This window comes from Grammomys surdaster, unplaced genomic scaffold (genome assembly GCF_004785775.1).
Source record: "Grammomys surdaster isolate TR1022 unplaced genomic scaffold, NIH_TR_1.0 125977, whole genome shotgun sequence".
Taxonomy (NCBI): Eukaryota; Metazoa; Chordata; class Mammalia; order Rodentia; family Muridae; genus Grammomys; species Grammomys surdaster.
In genome coordinates this window covers 1,727,799-1,746,157 of record NW_021620793.1, presented here as the reverse complement: position 1 = coordinate 1,746,157, position 18,359 = coordinate 1,727,799, and the positions used below count along the sequence as shown (strand labels likewise).

The following is an 18,359-nucleotide window of genomic DNA, read 5'->3' as shown; positions in this document are numbered from 1 at the left end:
GCCACTGGGGCTTCGGGCACATAGTAGGTTATAAAAAGTTATGGAGCAAGATTTCTCCAGAAGCCTCTGAGAACCTTCTGGGATTAGCAGTGAGGAGGACATTCCGTTGGGGAGGAGGGAAAGGCTGCAGGCCATCTTGCATATCAGTCAGTCTAGCCTAGGGTGGAGAGTTTGTACCACCACAACCAGGTTCTGATTAGGCTGCACCTCAAGCGTCTCAGGTCCCGCAGCACCAGAAGAGAGCAATTGCTTCACGTTCTTACCTGAGGCGCCCGGCAGAGGGCACTCGGGAGCGATCGAGGCCGGATCTTCTGCTCTAGACAGAATCTGGTCATACCGCGCGTCACTTCCGGTTCTGGAGGGGCGGGGAAGAAGCCGGAAGTCCCGAGAGCTCGGGCGGTAGAGATGGAGGAGAGTGAGTACGAGTCGGTTCTCTGTGTCAAGCCAGAAGTCCATGTCTACCGCATCCCGCCGCGGGCCACCAACCGTGGTTACAGGTGACCGTTCCTGGCTTAACCTTCCCCCCTCCGCCCCGACATGCACTGCGCGGGTCGAGGACGGGTTGTCGGGTTTAGGGGCGGAAGGGATGGAGCCCTGTGGCTACTTCCATCGGGGCTAGACTTAGGAGGGGTCGCTGGCCGTGAGCCGTGAGCGGGACGCGGGTAACCGTCCCAGCCAGCTCCTGGGGACCCGAGAGGGCGGTGGGCTTCCCCGGCGGGGTCTACGGGACGTGTCACAGCGCTAACCGACAGTCTTGACGGGATCCCAGAAGACCCTCCCACTCTCAGAAATCCCCACCGGGAGGAGACGGGAGGGAACCCGGCTCCATCTGGGAGACCCGTCCCACCGTGCCCAGGGTCCCTGTTCCTATCTCCGGCTCTCATGACCCCAGTTTCACCCCTGATCACAACATCCTGCAGCTGGGAGGACCCTGCCGCCCTTGTCTTGAGTAATCGTCACCTGAGGCAAATAAGCACAAATGCCTGTAAACACACGGAGTGTCTCTGGAAGAGAACGCAGGACTCTGTTCTAGGAGAGGAGACTAAAAGTTGGTCATCTTCCCTAACCGAACAAGATGAAAAACACATGATGTGCTCTGTGCCCTGTGGTGGGGGTGTTGCTACTTAGGCAGGGTGGCTTTCGAAGGCAACGTGTGACTTGAGTTGTTTGGAAACAGGAGGTAGTCGGTAGCACAAGTGTGTTGGAGGGCCAACTCCGTCTGCCCTTTGCACATGTGTGACACAGGCTCATAGCAAATTTTCCCATCGGGTATCTTTTCAAACGCTTAACCGTGTCAGTGTGATGATTTTAACGTAGTCTTAAAATGACAAGAATGGAGGTCAGCAAGCTACAACTGCCTGTGCTTGCTTTGTGTGTCTGGGTATGATTTGGGTGCAGGTGTGCATGCAGAAGCCACAGGAGGACCAGTGTCTTGCTTTCTCGCTGTCTGTTATTCCCTTGCGGTGGCCCCTAACTGATCCTGGAGTTGGCTGCTTCATCTAGACCAGGTGTCCAGCAAGCCCAGTGATCCTCCTTTCTCTGTCCCACCCCGCACAGTGGAGGGTCTACAGGTAGCTGGAGCCAGACCTGGCTTTTAGGCTCTGGCCCTTAACCTTGCCCAACACTGGCTCATCCTCACGGAACTATCTCCCCCGCCGGCTCCTTTTCCTGTTATCAGACTGGAGACTGGCTGTCTGCCCATATCTGTTGGCTCTTCGTTCAGTAGACTAGGGTTAGCTTCTCTTGGTCCTCCAGAGGGCGGGGTCACCAAAGTACCCAGCCAGGATGGTTTGATACAGAAGAAACTGCCAGCCCTGCACTTAACCTTTAGGGCTCTCCTTAGCCTGAATCTAAAGCCCGAGGCGTCAGTAAGAGGAACAGAAACTGACCCTGCTGCCTTGTTAGCTGAGGATCTGCGTGTGTGAGGACCTGCCACAGCTGCCGGCTAGAGTTCTAGAGAGCTGACAGTTGCTTAAGAACTTCCCAGAAAAGCCTTCTGGAAGTACCCATGGCGCTTGCTGTTCGGGGGTTTCTCTTTGCTGCTGCTGCAGCTAAACTCAGACGCTGTTGCCTTCTAAAGGAGCCAAAGAAGGCATTGATATGAGGGTCCTTGTTTCCTCCTGCCTGGAATACGGTCCAGAATATGGCTCCTAGCCACTCTTTTCTCCCCTGGACCCTCATGTACTTTCAAGCTCTTTCTACCAAAGATCCTGTCCCTCTGTACTTCCTCCATGGTCTCAGGGTCCCAGCTGATCTGTCTGGCCAGCTTGGCATTACAGTGCCTTAACAGAAACAATAGGCCCCTGGCTGCTTCCTCTATGGAAAGGAAGCTGGGAAGGAAATCTCACTTGGGTGAAGGTCTGTGGTCTTCAGAAAAGGGGCCAGCAGTCGACAGCTGCATGTGGTCCGAATGCCAGCAAGCTCCAACTGCCTGTAGTTTTGAATGGCCACAAGCTAAGAATAATATTTTTTTTTTTTTTTTTTTTTTTTTTTTTTTAGTTTGGTTTTTCGAGACAGGGTTTCTCTGTGTAGCTTTTGGCTGTCCTGGAACTCACTCTGTAGACCAGGCTAGCCTCGAACTCTCGAACTCAGAAATCCGCCTGCCTCTGCCTCCCAAGTGCTGGGATTAAAGGCGTGCGCCACCATCGCCCGGCTCAAGAATAATATTTTTACAACTTTAAATGACTAGAGATTTTGAAGACCATTTCATAATGTAAAAGTTATGAGCTTCAGATTTTGTGCAGTTACTGAAGTACAACCATGCTCAGGAGATACGTCCCAAGAGTAGCTTTTTCTATAGATATTACAGTTTTTATTTTTAAATTTTCTTTTTGTATGTATATAGATGTTTTGTCTGCATGTACCACATTGGTGCCTGGTGCCTGAGGAGATCAGGGAGCCTGTAGGACTCAAATTACAGACTCTTAGCAGCTGCTATGTGGATGCTGGGAATTGAACTTGGGTTCTTAGGTAGAATAGCCAGTATTCTTAACTTCTGAGCCATCTTTCCAGCCCCTGTAATAAGAATTTTTTTTTAAAGTTTATTTACTTGTTTATTGTGTTTATCTGTGTGGGCACATTCCTGTCATGTCTGTGTGGAGTGTGTCTGTCTATGTGGGCACATTCCTGGCACGTCTGTGTGGAAGTCAGAAGACAATATGGGGGACTTGGTTCTTCTCATCTACCATGTGGGCCCCATGATGGCATATAACTTGAATGGCAGCAGTCAGGAGGCAGTGGCAGGTGGATTTCTAAGTTTAAACTCAGTCTGGTCCACAGAGGGACTTCCATGCTAACCAGGGCTACACATTGAGACTCCCATTTCAGAAAAGAACCTGTTTTAATTACATTCGTTCGTGTGTCTCTGTGGACGTGTGCTGCCGTGGGAGTGACCGTCAGTGGACAGTTTGTGGGAGTTGGTTCTCTCCTGCCCTGTGGAGTTTCAGGGATCAAAAGCAGGTTGTCAGGATTGGCAGTGGTTCCTATCCTTCCTGAGCCATCTCGCCGGCCCCTGCATGAGACACAGCATCAGCGTGAACACATTTTCTTTTCATGTCATCAGAATAGTCCAGTTGCCCAGCAGAGGCTATGTGACCTGCAGTGACACAGGTTTGCCCACCGTGTCCTTGAGCAAGCAGCCCCCCCACATGCTCCTCCCGGCATGGAGCAGGAGGCTCAGTGTCCTTGTCCTCACAGGGCCTCAGAATGGCAACTGGACCAGCCATCGTGGAGTGGCCGGCTGCGGATCACTGCGAGAGGGAAGGTGGCCTACATCAAGTTGGAAGACAGGACCTCTGGTAAAGGCCCAGGACGTGGGTCAGGCTAAGATGCCTGGGCTCCCCTGTGGGAGAGAGAGGCTGCTCTGGCCAAGCCAGGCTGCTCAGAGCCATGGGAGAACCACTGCTGCAAGATGAAGGCCTCTGGGTGCATCTAAGTGCTGACGTGCTGAGCTGGGTGGGCTAAGCTTATAAGAGGCTGCGGGCTCCAAGGCCTCCAGTTTTCGTTCAGGTCATCACTGTCACCCAGCTGCTTCTAAGACACTGGACTTAGCCAGTGCTTTGTCATGCTTGTAACCCCAGAGCATGGGAGGACCTTTCTCAAACCACAAAACAAGGGTGCGTTCGATCAGACACTGAGGGCACCATTCGAGTGCCTTTGAGTGTGGAGCCCAGCATAAAAGCTCCTGGATGTGTGGTCTTCGCTGAGCTGTGGGAACCCAGAGTTCCCAAGGTGGTACTTCACAAGGGTGCCTTTTCTTTCTTTTTGAGACAGTCTCATTTAGCCCAGGCTGGCCTGGAACTGCATAGCCAAGTCTGACCTTGAATTTCTGATTCTTGTGCTCGGCCTACCAAGTACATTAATTATAGGTGTGCCTCACCATGCCTGCTCTGTGCCCTGCTGAGAAACAAAGTCACGCATGCTAAGTGAGTGCAGCCAACTGAGCTGCATCGTCAGCACAAGGCTGCAGCTCAAGACCCGTCATCCTTTCTGCTTTGTCTCTGAACCTAAACTGAGCTAGTGTGTTTTAGACCCTTCGGTGGGCCCACGGCTGCTCTGCTTTCTGCAGGGCCTGCTGGTTCCTCTTACAGTCCTTCCTTGGCGTTAGGCCTTTCTGAGGTGTGACATATCTGCAGTGACCCATCATCCTCAGGCTTGGAGCCAGCCACAGATAGATAAGGCTGCTGAGCTGGGTGGTGGCAGCCCTAGTCTGGCGTTACTGTGTGGGCACGGAGGGTCCAGCATAAGTTGAGTTTTTTAATATTTAAGAAAAGCAAAAGTTGGGTATGGCTTTAATCCCACCTGGAGTTAAAAGCAGGTGGATCTTTGAGTTTAAGGCCAGCCTGGTCTATGTAAGCAAGTTCTGGGACAGCCAGAGCTACATAGTCAGACTCTATCCCCCTTCCCTCCCCCCCCCAAAAGGCCCAGAAATGGGGGATATTTTAAGTAGTCTGATTTTGGAACTGCTTTTACTACTCAAATAAATAAAAGCTGTAGACGCTGTGGGTATATGGCCTGTAAGGCCTCTGTGCCGCTGCTCTTCCCTTGGTTTGTGCAGGCATTGTCCCCTCAGCGAGAATCAGATCCTGGAGTAGGCTTTGACCATCTGTCCAGCTCTGTGGTATGGCTTGTAACAGAAAAGCCTGAGTACATAACAGCACCAGGCTGGTACCCAGGCTCACTGCCCTCACCCTGTCCTTACAGGAGAGCTCTTCGCGCAGGCTCCCGTGGATCAGTTTCCCGGCACTGCTGTGGAGAGTGTGACGGACTCCAGCAGGTACTTCGTTATTCGAATTGAAGATGGAAACGGTACGAGTGGGTCTCCAGGGCTCCTCTGAGCAGAACCACTGCCTCTGGAAATGCGAGGCTGACGGGTGTCACCCCTACTCCCTAGGGCGACGTGCTTTTATTGGGATTGGCTTTGGGGACCGAGGGGACGCCTTTGACTTCAACGTGGCATTACAGGACCATTTCAAGTGAGTGCTTCTTGGCGACATGTCTCCTCCTCCTCTTTCTCTTCCTCCTCCTCCTTCTCTAGACAAACAGCTCTTCCTGTTAAGATGTCCAAAGATGTTTTCTCTGCTAGTGGCCGCTCAGCCCTACTCCGGGTGGCCTTCTCTGCTGGTCCCCAAGGCTACGTGCCTCCTGTGTCACCTGGCCTAGCCTTCTCAGTGTCCCTTCTCTTCCTCAGCAGCCCCTGAGCTGCCAGAGCCCAGGTTCTTGTGGCTCTCTAAGGACCTGCTCCTTTATAATGTCACAAGTGGGACTAACATTTCCAGGTCACTTTGCAGATGTTTGGTGTCCTTTGTGGAAGGACAGAGCATCTTCAGGGCTCTGCCTCTGCTGGAGGTGAACAGTGCCTGGCCATTTGTGTGGACACCCCTGTCCCATTGGCTGCTAGTAGCATTGTAGGAAGGTAGGAAGCGCTGTGCGGCCTTTTGCTTTTAGGCACCGGTCTTGTCTTGGCACAGGAGTGTCCAGGGAGGAGCCAGAGGTAGAGACCATGCCAGGGGCTAGAGGGAAAGGCTCTCACACGTGGGTACCATGTGTGAGTGAGCGCATCTAGTTCTCAGTGGTTAGAGACTAGGGTCTAAAGCAGTAGACCTCAGCCTTCCTAGTGCTGGACCCCTTTAATACAGTTCCTCATGTTGGGCTGATCCCTAACCATAAAATTGTTTTGTTGCTACTTCATAACTAATTTTGCTACAGTTATGAGTCATAATGTAAATATCTGTGTTTTCCGGTGTTTTAGATGACCACCCCAGGAGGTGATAACCCACGGGTTGAGAACCTCTGGTCTAAACCAGCATGCTAATGAGGGCGCAGATGCTTAACCTGCCAGAGCTGGGCCGGACTGCTCATTGGGAAGTTGGTCTCAGCACAGGCTTCCTGGATGAAGGTGTGCTGGTGAATGCAGGGCAGCTGCTGCTCCTGCCTCACCACTCTCTCCCTGGTCCTCCCCAGGTGGGTGAAGCAGCAATGCGAGTTTGCAAAACAAGCTCAGAACCCAGAGGAAGGCCCCAAGTTGGACCTGGGCTTCAAGGAGGGCCAGACCATCAAGATCAACATCGCAGTGAGTCCTGCCCTCATGTGGCTCTGTGGGTCACTTCCCAGCCCAAAGCCTCCCGTCCCCACAGCCTTCTCAGCTCAGTCCATCCGTGTAGGCAGAATTGATCCAGCAGCTTGCCCTCGTGGCAGGTTCACCCCTGGGCACCAGGCCTCTGCTTCCATGGCTTTCCAAGTTGAGCAGAGCCTATACAAATGGGATTGCAAAGTGGCAGGAGAAACGACAACCAGAGCGTGCCCTGGAGCTAGGGCTTCTGGGGGGAAAGGCATGGCCCATAGTGCAGGAACCCAAAGAAGACTTTCCGGAAGCAGTGACCTGAGGGTGGTCGGACATGAGGGAGCAGAGGGCACTCAGTACCAGCACTGGTGCTTCCAGCCTGCCTGTTGGAGTGGGTCGAGAGAATCCTCGGCCTTATCTCAAGCTGTCTTGGCCTCATGCCTGAGTAAGGAAGGTTTGGGAGCACTCTGGGTTAGAAGGCAACAAGGAGGATGCTGGGAGTCTTGGGCAGCTTTTGCTGGTGGTTTTGTCCTGGCTTCTTGAGTCTTCTTCCTGTGTGGCTATGCATACAGCATCCCCTGCCAGCTCTTGTCGAATAGAAACAGGTTAGGGTGGACTGGGTACTGAGACATGCTCTCTTCCTAGCTTCTTGAGTGGAAGGGGCAGTGGAGTTGGGAGGCATTTGGGGAAACCACGGACCAAATGGATCTGTACAGAGAAAGTGTGTGACTCTGAAATAATGCTTTTCTTCTTTACTTACCGTTTCTCTCTCTCTCCTGCTTCATGCTGGTGATGCTTTGGGACCTTGAAGTTGGCCAGCTGGCCCTTGAGAGAAATCAAGTCCAACCCAGTGGACTGGTGGCACTGTGATTCTTTCTATTGCTTGGAAGAAACTAACACTTAATGAGCATCAGCTGTGGGCCAGGTAGTGTGTTTCAGGCATTCTCATATGACTTCAGCCTTTCCCTTTGTAAGAAATGAGAGAGCAAGGCACAGGCAGGAGGGGACTTGGCCAGGGTAGGAGAAATAACTGGCCCAGCTGGGTGCATGTGGAGGATTCTGGGACTTCCACCTTTGCTCCTGCTGTAGTCACAAGCAGGGACTGCTGTCTTCATCAGTGTGGCTTGCGCTGGTTTCCGGCTCGCTGCTTTGTTATGTTGTATTGAGGTGTCGTGTACAGAAAAATGCCAGGATGATAAATGCAGAAGTTTTCAAATCCAAACTTCATGACTGGGAAGACCATGACAGTCGGTAACATGCTTGCCTTGCAAGCGTGAGAACTTGGGTTCAAGTCCCCAGACTGATGTAAACATACTCCTGTCAGTAGCACATGCTTATAACCCCGGCACTAGGGGACAGACAGGATCCTCAGTGTTCAGTGAGAAGCAGGCTCAAAGAGCTGGGTGATGTTTCTGAAAATGACACTCAGGGGTGACCTGTGGCTGCACACTCACATGCACCTGCAGCCACATGTATGAACACACACACACACACACACACACACACACACACTACACACACACTACACACACCTTAAAAGCATGGGGTTTTCCTAGGTCAGGAAGTAGAAGACTGAGCCCTTTGGGAGCGTCTGTTCAGCCCTGACTTCCAGTGTCCTGGATTGGGCCTGAGCTTCGCTTCTGTGAGTTGTGTGGGAGGCTTACTCACTTTGATCTAAGATCCCGTCACTCACTGCCGCGCAGTACGAGTTCCCCACGTCCCCTGTGGTTGTTCGCCCTCTGCGACGGCACATGCCGTTGTGCCTGTGCTCCTGGTTCATCTGCTTCACTGAGGATGGACTTGGTATTCCATCTGGGTCAGCTCCAGACACTGCTGCTGTGAATGGCCAAGGGTGTGTCTTGTTGCTCACGAGAGGATGGGGCTGCAGAACCCTGTGCTGCACTGTGAATGCCTTCAGATGCCTCGGCAGAGCCCTCTGACCTGCTTCCCCCGCCCCACTGTGCATGAGTGTCCTGGCCGCTCTGTCCTTGTCGGTCCTCCCCAGCGGATGCTTAGGCTGTGTCTGTGGGACGGAATGGTGTATGGGTGTAATCTGGTGTGTACGTTCCTGTGGAAAGTGAGATGAGGTGCTGGGTTTACACTGACCGTGATGGTGCTAGGTGGGAAATCGGGTGGCTTGGCTGTAGTCATGCTGCTGCTGTCTGGGACCGTCATTTGCTGTACAGGTGTCGAGGACTGGAGGTCTCCGTGGGTTTTCTGGTGCATCTGACTCTGGCTCGGAAGCTGACTTGTATTATTCTCTTCCGTTTAGAACATGAGAAAGAAGGAAGGAGCAGCTGGGACCCCAAGAACCAGGCCCGCCAGCACAGGAGGGCTGAGCCTGCTGCCCCCTCCTCCGGGGGGCAAGACTTCCACCCTCATCCCTCCCTCTGGCGAGCAGTTGTCTGTGGGGGGCTCTCTGGTCCAGCCAGCAGTTGTTTCTGGTTCAGGTGAGTGTTGGTTGGGGTGACTGTTCCAGCCATACCTGGCAGCTTCGTTTCCAGTAGTGTGTGGCTTCCTTCTCCTACTTGCTTTGTACCTGTGTGACCAGATGGTGGCAGTAGAGAGCGTCTTGCATACACATGAGATTCTTCTATTCCTTGGCCTTTCTCCTTTCCCTTCAGGGCACTTGTCCTGGTAGGCAGTGACCATGATGTAATCAGTATGCCTGGGCCTCAGTGTGTTATCAATATCTGTGCTCACATGTATGGGAAAGGTGAACCACAGGTGCCGAGGCCAAATGTATGGTGCCCTGATCTTCCCTACTGAGAGACCCTCCAGAGGAGCCCGGACTGTGTAGGGAGGCCAGTGGGCCAGGAATGGCAGCATTCTAGGTAGACAGAAGAGTGTGACCAAGGCTCACGTTCTTAGAGAGGCAGATGCCGCTGTCAGTGCCACGGTGAGCAGAAGCGAGGCAGGAGACCTAGCGTGGGCTCCCGGTCCACCATCAGGTACTGGGAAGCTGAGAGGCTGTTCCTATTGGGCTAGGCTCCCCTTACCACTTCCTCACCAGGCTAGGGGTGTCTGCAGTGGTTTTCCACAGCACTGGCAGCAGGTTTGGAGTGACGCCTTCCTGTGCTCCTGGTTCTCAGAGTCTCTGACGTTGGCACCTCTCTCTGGAAGTCAGGCTTCCAACCTCAATCATGGGAGGTTGATCAGGAGAGTGCCAGAGTTGAAATTAGCCTCTGCTCGGTGTCCGGAAATGGTTTTTACTATGTTCAGAGCGTACTCACTGGACCACTGGCTTAGGCCTCGATAGGGATAGGAGCGACAGTCGGTCATTCTTGTGTGTGTCTCAGCCTGCCTTGGTTCCTGGCCCTGCCTGAGTGCATGTGGAGGACTCACGGACAAGTGTCCCTTGACTCAGGATGGTGGAGTAACGTTCTGATGAACATGGAGCGTGCGTTTAACTCCTTCATAAGCCGTAACAAGGCTGGAAGGCAGGTGTAGCACCATTCTGTCAGGACCATTTGAACACACAGAGCCCTCGCTCTCCGTGGCCTCTATCCCAGCACTCACGCCTTAGTGAGCATGCTCCCACAGCTAATCCTGGCCTGACCTTCTTAGGGGCTGTGGTGAGGTTCACATGAGATAATTCATGCTCAGCTCTCTGCAAACTGTCAAGTGCCCCCATCGGGAACCTTGGTTTTATCTGGGTGACCAGCCCAGAGCAGGGGAGAAATGGCAGAGTGGCCATTGACATCATGGGAAAGGTGCCAGGAAGCCAAGCGTAGGCCTGCCCCTGTGGAGAGAGGTGCAAGGTCGGCTTCAGTGTGTCCTCGGTTGGAAGGCTCTCCCTGCAGAGTGTGGCCTGTGGCTCTAACCAGTTGATCCACACAGTTCTCTGGTCCTTCTAGAAGGAGCTCTGGTTTTTGGGAGGCATTCTTCACTCCAGAAGCCAGGGCAGGGCACAGGTGTGACTCACTTTCCCTGACACCCTTCCCTCCACCTTGTATGTGGTGCCTGCTTTCTCTCTAGGGCCAGCAAGAGCCTATGAAAAAGTTGGAGGCAATGTGTCCCCCTCTGAAGTTGTTTGTTCCTAGAACATGTCTCCTTGGGTTGCAGCTGCCTGGGATCCTAAGACTGGCCACTTTTAGTGAGTGGGACCACCAAAAAGACTCTCTGACTCTGTTTCTTTTCTCGCTCTCACTGGACTTGGGGACATCAGTAGGAGGTGCCACAGAACTCTGGCCACAATCTAAGCCTGCTGCCGCTGCTGATATCTGGGGCGACTTCACCAAATCCACAGGGTGAGGAGGGTAGCTTTCTGGGCTGGGTGGGGCCAGAGCTGTTTCCCTGAGACCCCTGGATTTGCTGGCTGACCTGCTGAGAGTCCAGCCTTGCTTAGACATTTTCACCGCAGGCATGAGGCAGAGCCCTGCCCCTAGGTGGCACTGCCCTCTGCCTCTAAAGGCTTCTCACTGGTTCCCATGCCTGAGACCTCCATCCCCAAACTTGTCCAGTTCTCGCCAAGTGTTGACCTGGGTCAAGAATCAAGACCCAGATTTTAGACCAGGACCACTTTCATGGAACCTCTGGGGCAAGGCATCTCCTGAGCTTTAAGGCCTATCCTTAGGGTCAGTGTGGGAAGATGCCAGGGTCTTGTTATTGGGGAGGATCTGGAGCGGTCAACACAGGTCTGTTTTCTGTAAAGGAACAGACAGCTGAAATCCATACACAGGCCAGGTTAGATCCTTGAACCACATCTGCTGCCTGCTGCTCTGGGCCATCTGGGGACTGCCTGCTCAGAGTTGCTGCCCCACAAGATGCCCACTCTGTGTGTTCTGCTCTGCTGGATACTGCCACCCTCCTTGTCTTTTTCACAGGTCCCCCTCCAGCCAGTCTCAGCCAGGCACCGGCTGGGTCCAGTTTTGACCTGCACAACTTTTTCCTCAGCCGACTTCTAGGAAGGAGCTGCCTCATCCTGGCCCACGGAAGGAAGCAGAGTCCTCCCTGGCTGGTCTCTGGCTCCTTGCCTGGCTGTCTGACAGCCTGAGCACGAAAAGCAGTAAGATGGCACCGTGCCACACTGTTGCTGGGGCTCAAGTGCTGCTCAGGCAGAAAACAGGGGCAAGCACTGCGGGGCCTGAGCCCGTCGCCCTCCTCACTGAGCCCCAGACCTGCCTTCCTCCACCCATCGCCCTCCTCACTGAGACCCAGACCTGCCTTCCTCCACCAAGAGCTCCTTATTAAACACAGCCCCCAAACACAGAAATGGATTGAATTTGTGGCCTGGGTTCAGCTCTGCCTCTCGGGTTGGCAGGTGTCCCAGATTCGCTGTTGGGCAGGGCACTATTGCACTCCGTTCATAGTAGCTGGTGTCAGGTACCTTCCAGAGGGGTCCTTCCTGATTTGCTAGCAAGTCTTTGAGATGCAGCTTGAATGGGGTGTCGGGGACACTGGAAGGACTAAGCAGCTTTTTGAAAATGTTCCTACATTGCTCTGCTAATATACTGACCTGCACTAATATGCATCCTTGTGAGGGACCCACCTTAGCGAGGGCCTCTGACTCACCCTTCAGCCCTGAGCGTGGGAGGCAGCCTGCATACCTGGCTTTCATTTCTTCTAACCTCAGATGAGGCAGGCTCCGGAAGCCAGCTACACAGTGCTGTGGGAAAATTGAGGCCTCATATATTGGGCCAGGCTGCCTGTCTTCTGGTTCTGTTCCGAGTGCACGGGTTCATGATGTAGCTGGCCCATTTGACTTTCCCTGGTGGCTTCTGGAGGAACATATCTGTAGATACATCCTTCTTTTCCTTCAGAGACTGTGACAGAGGGAGCTCTGTCAGCTGGAAGTTCAGGCCACCAGGAGGAGTGACTTACATGAAATTACTGTCTCCTCAGTGAATCCCCTAGTTTCTTTATAGACTTAACCTTCCCTTCAGTTAAAAGGTTTCTTTTTTGAAGGGTCAAAACTGTGCTGACCTTCTGGGACCAGAGTTTTAAGGATGGAAAAAAAAATAAATGTTTTTACTTCTCTATTACATCTCAGATGCATATGTTTTTGGCAGCATGGCTGCTCAGCTTTTGGGTGTCTGTGCATCCTGTTATCCAGAGGATAGCCTGAACCTTTCACTCCAAGAATAGCATGTCTCAGCGTGTCTAAAGGAGTCACTAGTGGAGACTGATTGTGTTACCTCAGTGGACAAATCTGTGGAGAACCTTGTCTCTGCAGACCCAGCACACAAGCCCAAGTGTGAAAGTTGCAACAGAGGCCAGGCAGAAAACACGGTCTTAAAAACTGCTAATGCCTGAAGGTTCTGGACAAAAGACAGCTTTATGGCCAGTGTCTGGTGACCAGCATAGGGGAGAGAGGAGCAGGGCTGCAGAATCCTGCCCACTGACAACACAAGAGGGCTGGGCCCATCTGAGCGATTGCCCTCTGTGCATGGAGAGTGAAAACTGAACTGTGCAGACCTACCCATAGGGTGCCCGTAACTACAGTTGCCGGGCGTGGTAGTGCCCATCTGTAGTTGAGTATCGGGAAGCGGAGGCGGGAAGATGGTGAATTCCAGACCAACCTGGACTGCACAGAGAGACTTAGTATCGGGAGCATTGTAGAGCTGGAGAAGTAGCTCGGCATTTAAGAGAGCATACTGTCCTTGCAAAGGCATCCAGGCCAGCAGGTCACAACTGCCGTTAACTCCAACTCCCAAGGGACCAGTGCCTCTGGCTTCCCTGAGCACCTGCACTGGTGGACACACACAGACACATCATTTTCTGTGTATTTTTATGTACATGGGTGTTTGCCTGAAAAAAAAAATATGCTTGTACACTAAATATATGTGTGGTGTCCATGGAGGACGAGGGCATCAGATCCCGCAAGACTAGAATTACAGTTGTGAGCCATAAACTAGGTGATGGAAATTGAACCAGGACCTCTGAAAGAGCTATCAGTGCTCTTAACCACTGAGACATTTCTCCAGCCCCACTTTTAAAAATATTCTGAGTTCAGCCCTCAGCTTCTGGAATCAGAGCTGGACTCTGGATCTAGGATGTCTCCTTGTTGTAGGTGTGACCACTGCACTTTTTTTCCTGTGTGTCAGGTGTTTTCCTAGGTTTGCCCTCCACTTTATTTTAAAATGTTGGTTTTTGTGTATGAGATTATTTTGCTTTCATATATGTGTGAGCAGCCCGTGTGCCTTGTACCCGCAGAGGCCAGCAGAGGGCGACAGAGCCTGATTGAGGCCTCACTTGGCTGAGCTACGGTAGAGCACTAGATACCTCACAGCTTTGTCTGGAAGTAAAGTCTCTAGAGTTGGGTGACCTGAGCTGCTGGCTGTGGGGATGAAGGCTATTAAGGATGTAACCTGAGGAGGAGGAGCACCACCTTGAGGGCTTTGGTGGGAGTGGGGGCGCAGTTTGGTGTTTGTTACCAAATGGAATCTCCACTTTGAACCAATAGAACACAGCAGTGGTACAAGGTGTTATGGGATTATGTTTTATGAGATTTCAGAGCCGGGCGGTGGTGGCGCACGCCTTTAATCCCAGCACTTGGGAGGCAGAGGCAGGCGGATTTCTGAGTTCGAGGCCAGCCTGGTCTACAGAGTGAGTTCCAGGACAGCCAGGGCTATACAGAGAAACCATGTCTTGAAAAACCAAAAAAAAAAAAAAAAAAGAGAGATTTCAGCATCCCGTGTGAGGAAGGTGACAGAACCCTGAAGTTTGAGGCCAACCTGATCTACACAGCTCCAAGCCAGTCAGGGCTACAGAGTGGAGATCTCAAACACACACACACATATATGTGATCACATATCACACACACATACTGGTTTTTTTTGGGGGGGGTAACCTCACTGAGAAATTTAAAATTCTTCTGTTGGCTTTGAAGAAGCACCTTTTAGAGTCTTGTGGCCGGAACTGGCCAGTAACAGCCAAGGAGAAACCAAGCACAGTCCAGCAGCGTCCTGTAAGACTCTGGGTGCTAACAGCAACTGAACTTGGGTCTTCCTAGTTAAACTTTGGAGAGAGGCCCCAGGCCTGGCCAACACTATAAGCTTACAGAGGGCCCAGAAAGCTAGGCCTGCACTGACCTGTCTAAGTGAGACAGTGACCGTTTGTCTCTGGACTGGGGCTCTAGCTTGATGGAATTTGAGGTCTGGGGTTCTAGCTGCTGCACTACAAAAGAAGCAGGCTTAAGATACGTATGGTTCAGTTGGGAGAGTGCTCACCTAGCTTCGGTCATGCACAAAGCCCTGGGTTTGATCCTCAACACGTAAAACTGCCACAGTAGCCCAGCCGTAATCCCAACATCTGGGAGGCAAAGATGGGAAGATTAGAAATTCAAGGCATTTTCAGCTCTGTAAGAAGTTGGGAACTAGCCTAGGCTACATGAAACACTTAAGTAGCAGCAGGTGCGATACCCACTTCTAATCCCAGTACTTGGAAGACAGAGACACAGGAGGACCACTTAAGTTTGAGGCCATTCTGAGTTACACAAGGATTCTCCAGTCAGCCAGTGCTACAACAGACCTTGTAACAGACCTTGATTTTTTTCAATCCTATTTTTAATGATGATTCTTAAGTACTTTAACCTCCCTCATAGCCCACCATCCACCAGAAGTAGGAAAAGAAAGAATTTGGGGGAAGTGGGCCTGTTTAGAAAGGTTCTTTGGAGCAACACCCATCTGTGTTGTCTGGAAATCAACACTTCAGTTCACAGGTCAGCAGAGGCAGCTTGATCCACTGGCAAACACCTCATGGATATACCAGCAGTCCAGTTGGGTAGAGTTGTGTTAGCAATAGCAGTAACACGACCTAGCAGAGACAGCCAGGCTTTAGCCTCAGCTCGAATGAGCAGGAGGGACCCAGAGGGACACAAGGAGAAGTTCTCTGCTGTGCCTCTCTCAGAGAATCGAAGATCAGCGAAGATGCAAGACCCACAAGCGTTGCACAGCTAGCTGTACCAGCAAGCCAAGCTCTGTTTCCGTCACTCCGTGGAGTCCTGTTTATACTCTTCAAACATCATGTGTCCTCCACGTGCCTTGTTTCAGCAGTCTTGCCTTAGCACCTTTATCCATAGCCCAAGTCCTTGAAGGTGGGGAGAAACTGCAGCAGGCCACCAGAAGTTTTTTTGGTACATTTCTCTCTGTGGAGTCCTGACAACTGCTGCTCAACTTACACAGTGTAAGGTAGATCAATACATGCGTGTCGTTAGCAGTGAATACTTTATCACGTATCACATGTCCTTTCACATGCTTGCTTTAGCAGAACATCCTCTCTCCTGTGTCTGCTTCAGTGAAAGATTCCTTCACTAGTTGGCCTTAGCCTTTCACACCTGTGTCCACTTTAACGCAATGTTCCTTCACATGTTTACCCCAGCAAAATACCAACCGACTTTCCAAAGAACCCTCAAGTTTCCACTTCACCTTGTCTCAAAAACGGCAACAGAAAGCCTGCAGCCTCTGTCCCTGCTAGAGGCCTACGTAGGCCTCAAAGGCCAGAATCCTTGCTGTGCCTAGCTTCTGGTGGCCCCAAGCATCCCTCGGATTGTGACAGTACAATGGTAGTCTCTGCATCTTTTTTCATGGTTTTCTCTCTGTGTCTCTGTGTCCCCTCCCCTTGTTGGTACGTCCACCATTGGATTTAATGACCCCTACGAGTCTGGGATGCCACCCTGAAATCCGCCATAATTAATTGTAGCTGCAAAAGGTCTCTATTTCTAAAGAAGCTCACATTTGCAAGTGCTGGGGATTTGGACTGGAGTATACATTTTGACAAGGACAGGGTTCAGTACTTTCTGTCTCCTGATTACAGTGTCTGCTGAGAGGTTACCTAAATATGCGGATATGCAGTAGCTCACCAGGTCCCTGGGGAGAGCGGGTAGAAGTGTTATGTACTAATCACTAAACTGTATCAAGGGCAGGCAGCTAGGAGAAAAGGATAGTGGGCAGAGCTCAGTATACGCTGCCTGACTAGCCTGTGCAAGGGACTAGCCTGTGCAAGGGGCTAGCCTGTGCAAGGGTGCAGTCAAGCCTCAGCACTGAGAAAACCCAAAGTACATATGTAATATGTGCTCTTCTGCACAAAGCAGAAGGGCAAATATGCCCATTTTTCTGTAAAGAGACATAGAAAATGACACCTCACAGGTTACCTGCAGGGTTACAAGTGGCTCAAGACAGGTAGCTGGACATAAGCTGGACAAGGTGAGGTAGAGGCAAGGTTGAGGTCAACCTGGGCTACATAATTCCAGGCCAGCCTGGACTACAGTGTGAGACCCTGTCACAAAGAAACATTAAAAAGGCTTTCTGACTCTTTCCGGACACTCGAGATGTCGAAGTGAGGACGTGGTGGGTCCTCTGGAGCGAAACTCCGGATTTCCCTGGGTCTTCCCTGGGAGCTGTGGTCAACTGTGCTGACAACACAGGAGCCAAAAACTTGTGTACCATCTCTGTGAAGGGAATCAAGGGACGGCTGAACAGACTTCCTGCTGCTGGTGTGGCGACATGGTGATGGCCACAGTTAAGAAAGGCAAACCAGAACTAAGAGAAAAGGTACATCCAGCGGTGGTAATTTGACAATGAAAGCCATATCGAAGAAAAGATTGGGTGTTTCTGTGTTTTGAAGATAATGCGGGGGTCATAGTAAACAATAAAGGGGAGATGAAAGGTTCTGCTATTATTACAGGTCCAGTTGCAAAGGAGTGTGCAGACTTGAGGCCCAGGATTGCATCCAATGCAGGCAGCATTGCCTGAGTCGCCAGTGTATTTGTAAAATATATTCATTAAAGTCTTTGCTCCGAAAAAAAAAAAGAAACATTAAAAAGAAAATCTTTATTTCAGTTTTAAAGCCAGTATGTACATCGTCTTTTCAACAAAATTAACTGCACTTTGGAGATAGATTGGCATGCCAATACCTAAAGATAAAGCAGTTACTATTTTAAAAACTCTTTAAACAGATCTGTGTGTGTGTGTGTGTGTATCTGCATGGTCATAGGCTAGAAGAGTTGGAGTTAGCAGTGTGTGCCGGCAGCAGGCTTGTTAAGTGGGTGCTGAGATTCAAACTCCCGTACTCATGATTGAACAGCAAGGGCTAACCCTTGAGCCATCTCCAGCTCAAGTTAACATGGTAGTGTCATTTTTTTCTGTGTGACAGGATCTCATGTAACCCAGGTTGGCCTCAAACTCACTATGTGGCCAAGGATGACTTTGAGCTTTGGATCCCGCCTCTGGCCCCCCCCCCCCCAGTTTTATGAAATGCTGGCTTATCTTTTTCCTATAAATTTTCTTTAGAGTTTTTTATTTGGTTTTTGGATACCTGGTCTCTCTACATAGCCCTTGCTGTTCTGAAACTCATTATGTAGACCAGGCTGGCCTCAAACTCAGAGAGATCTGCCTGCCTCTCCCTGGAGTGCATGAGCCATTTAAAAAACAAGCTTTCTGAGTACTCCCCCTCCCCCAAAATGCAAATCCATAAAAACAAAGATGCCTTTTCAAGCCAAACACTCTGTCCTTCAACTCTAGGGTCAAAGTAGAATCAAGGCGCTGTTTCTGAAGACGCGGCAGGTGTCTTCTGCACGCAGCTGCTCAGAGGTCTGGTTCTGTTTTATTCCATTTGGAAGAATCAGACAGATGAGCTTGCAGTATGATATGGTAACAATCAGGGCACCACCATTTTTAAAACTAAGATTTTAATTATTTCATGTGTCTGTATTTTGCCTGTATGTATGTGGGGGCTGGGAATCGAACCTAGGTCCTCTGCAAGAACAACAAGCGCTCTTAACCCCTGAGGCAACCCTCCTGTCTGCAGCACCACCATTTTACAAGTGAAAAAATCAAGGGCAGAGTGAGACTCCACC

The 18,359-nt window shown here is 51.2% G+C and overlaps 1 protein-coding gene and 1 pseudogene across 2 annotated transcripts; both read left to right on the top strand.

Annotated features, from left to right (window-relative positions):
- The first annotated feature begins 373 nt into the window (after nucleotides 1-373).
- Necap2 (NECAP endocytosis associated 2) lies at nucleotides 374-12,546 on the top strand. Of its 2 annotated transcripts, none has more exons than XM_028753989.1 (8): nucleotides 374-497; nucleotides 3,697-3,797; nucleotides 5,203-5,307; nucleotides 5,393-5,474; nucleotides 6,463-6,571; nucleotides 8,835-9,012; nucleotides 10,734-10,812; nucleotides 11,389-12,546. In XM_028753989.1, exons 1-8 carry the CDS (start codon nucleotides 406-408, stop codon nucleotides 11,435-11,437), a joined length of 795 nt encoding a protein of 264 aa, XP_028609822.1. In that variant the 5' UTR covers nucleotides 374-405; the 3' UTR covers nucleotides 11,438-12,546. The 2 variants fall into 2 exon arrangements, with proteins under 2 accessions (XP_028609822.1, XP_028609820.1); XM_028753987.1 differs by having other exon boundaries at nucleotides 10,731-10,812.
- Nucleotides 12,547-16,832: 4,286 nt separating this feature from the next.
- Nucleotides 16,833-17,309, top strand: LOC114609652 (annotated as a pseudogene).
- Nucleotides 17,310-18,359: the final 1,050 nt, after the last annotated feature.

Bases quoted from the DNA above. Each gene is read 5' to 3' on its own strand.
- Necap2 (XM_028753987.1), top strand. From the start codon at position 406: ATGGAGGAGAGTGAGTACGAGTCGGTTCTCTGTGTCAAGCCAGAAGTC. The intron at 498-3,696 runs GTGACCGTTCCT...TTGTCCTCACAG, and splicing joins GCCACCAACCGTGGTTACAG to GGCCTCAGAATGGCAACTGG. The intron at 10,813-11,388 runs GTGAGGAGGGTA...TCTTTTTCACAG, and splicing joins GACTTCACCAAATCCACAGG to GTCCCCCTCCAGCCAGTCTC.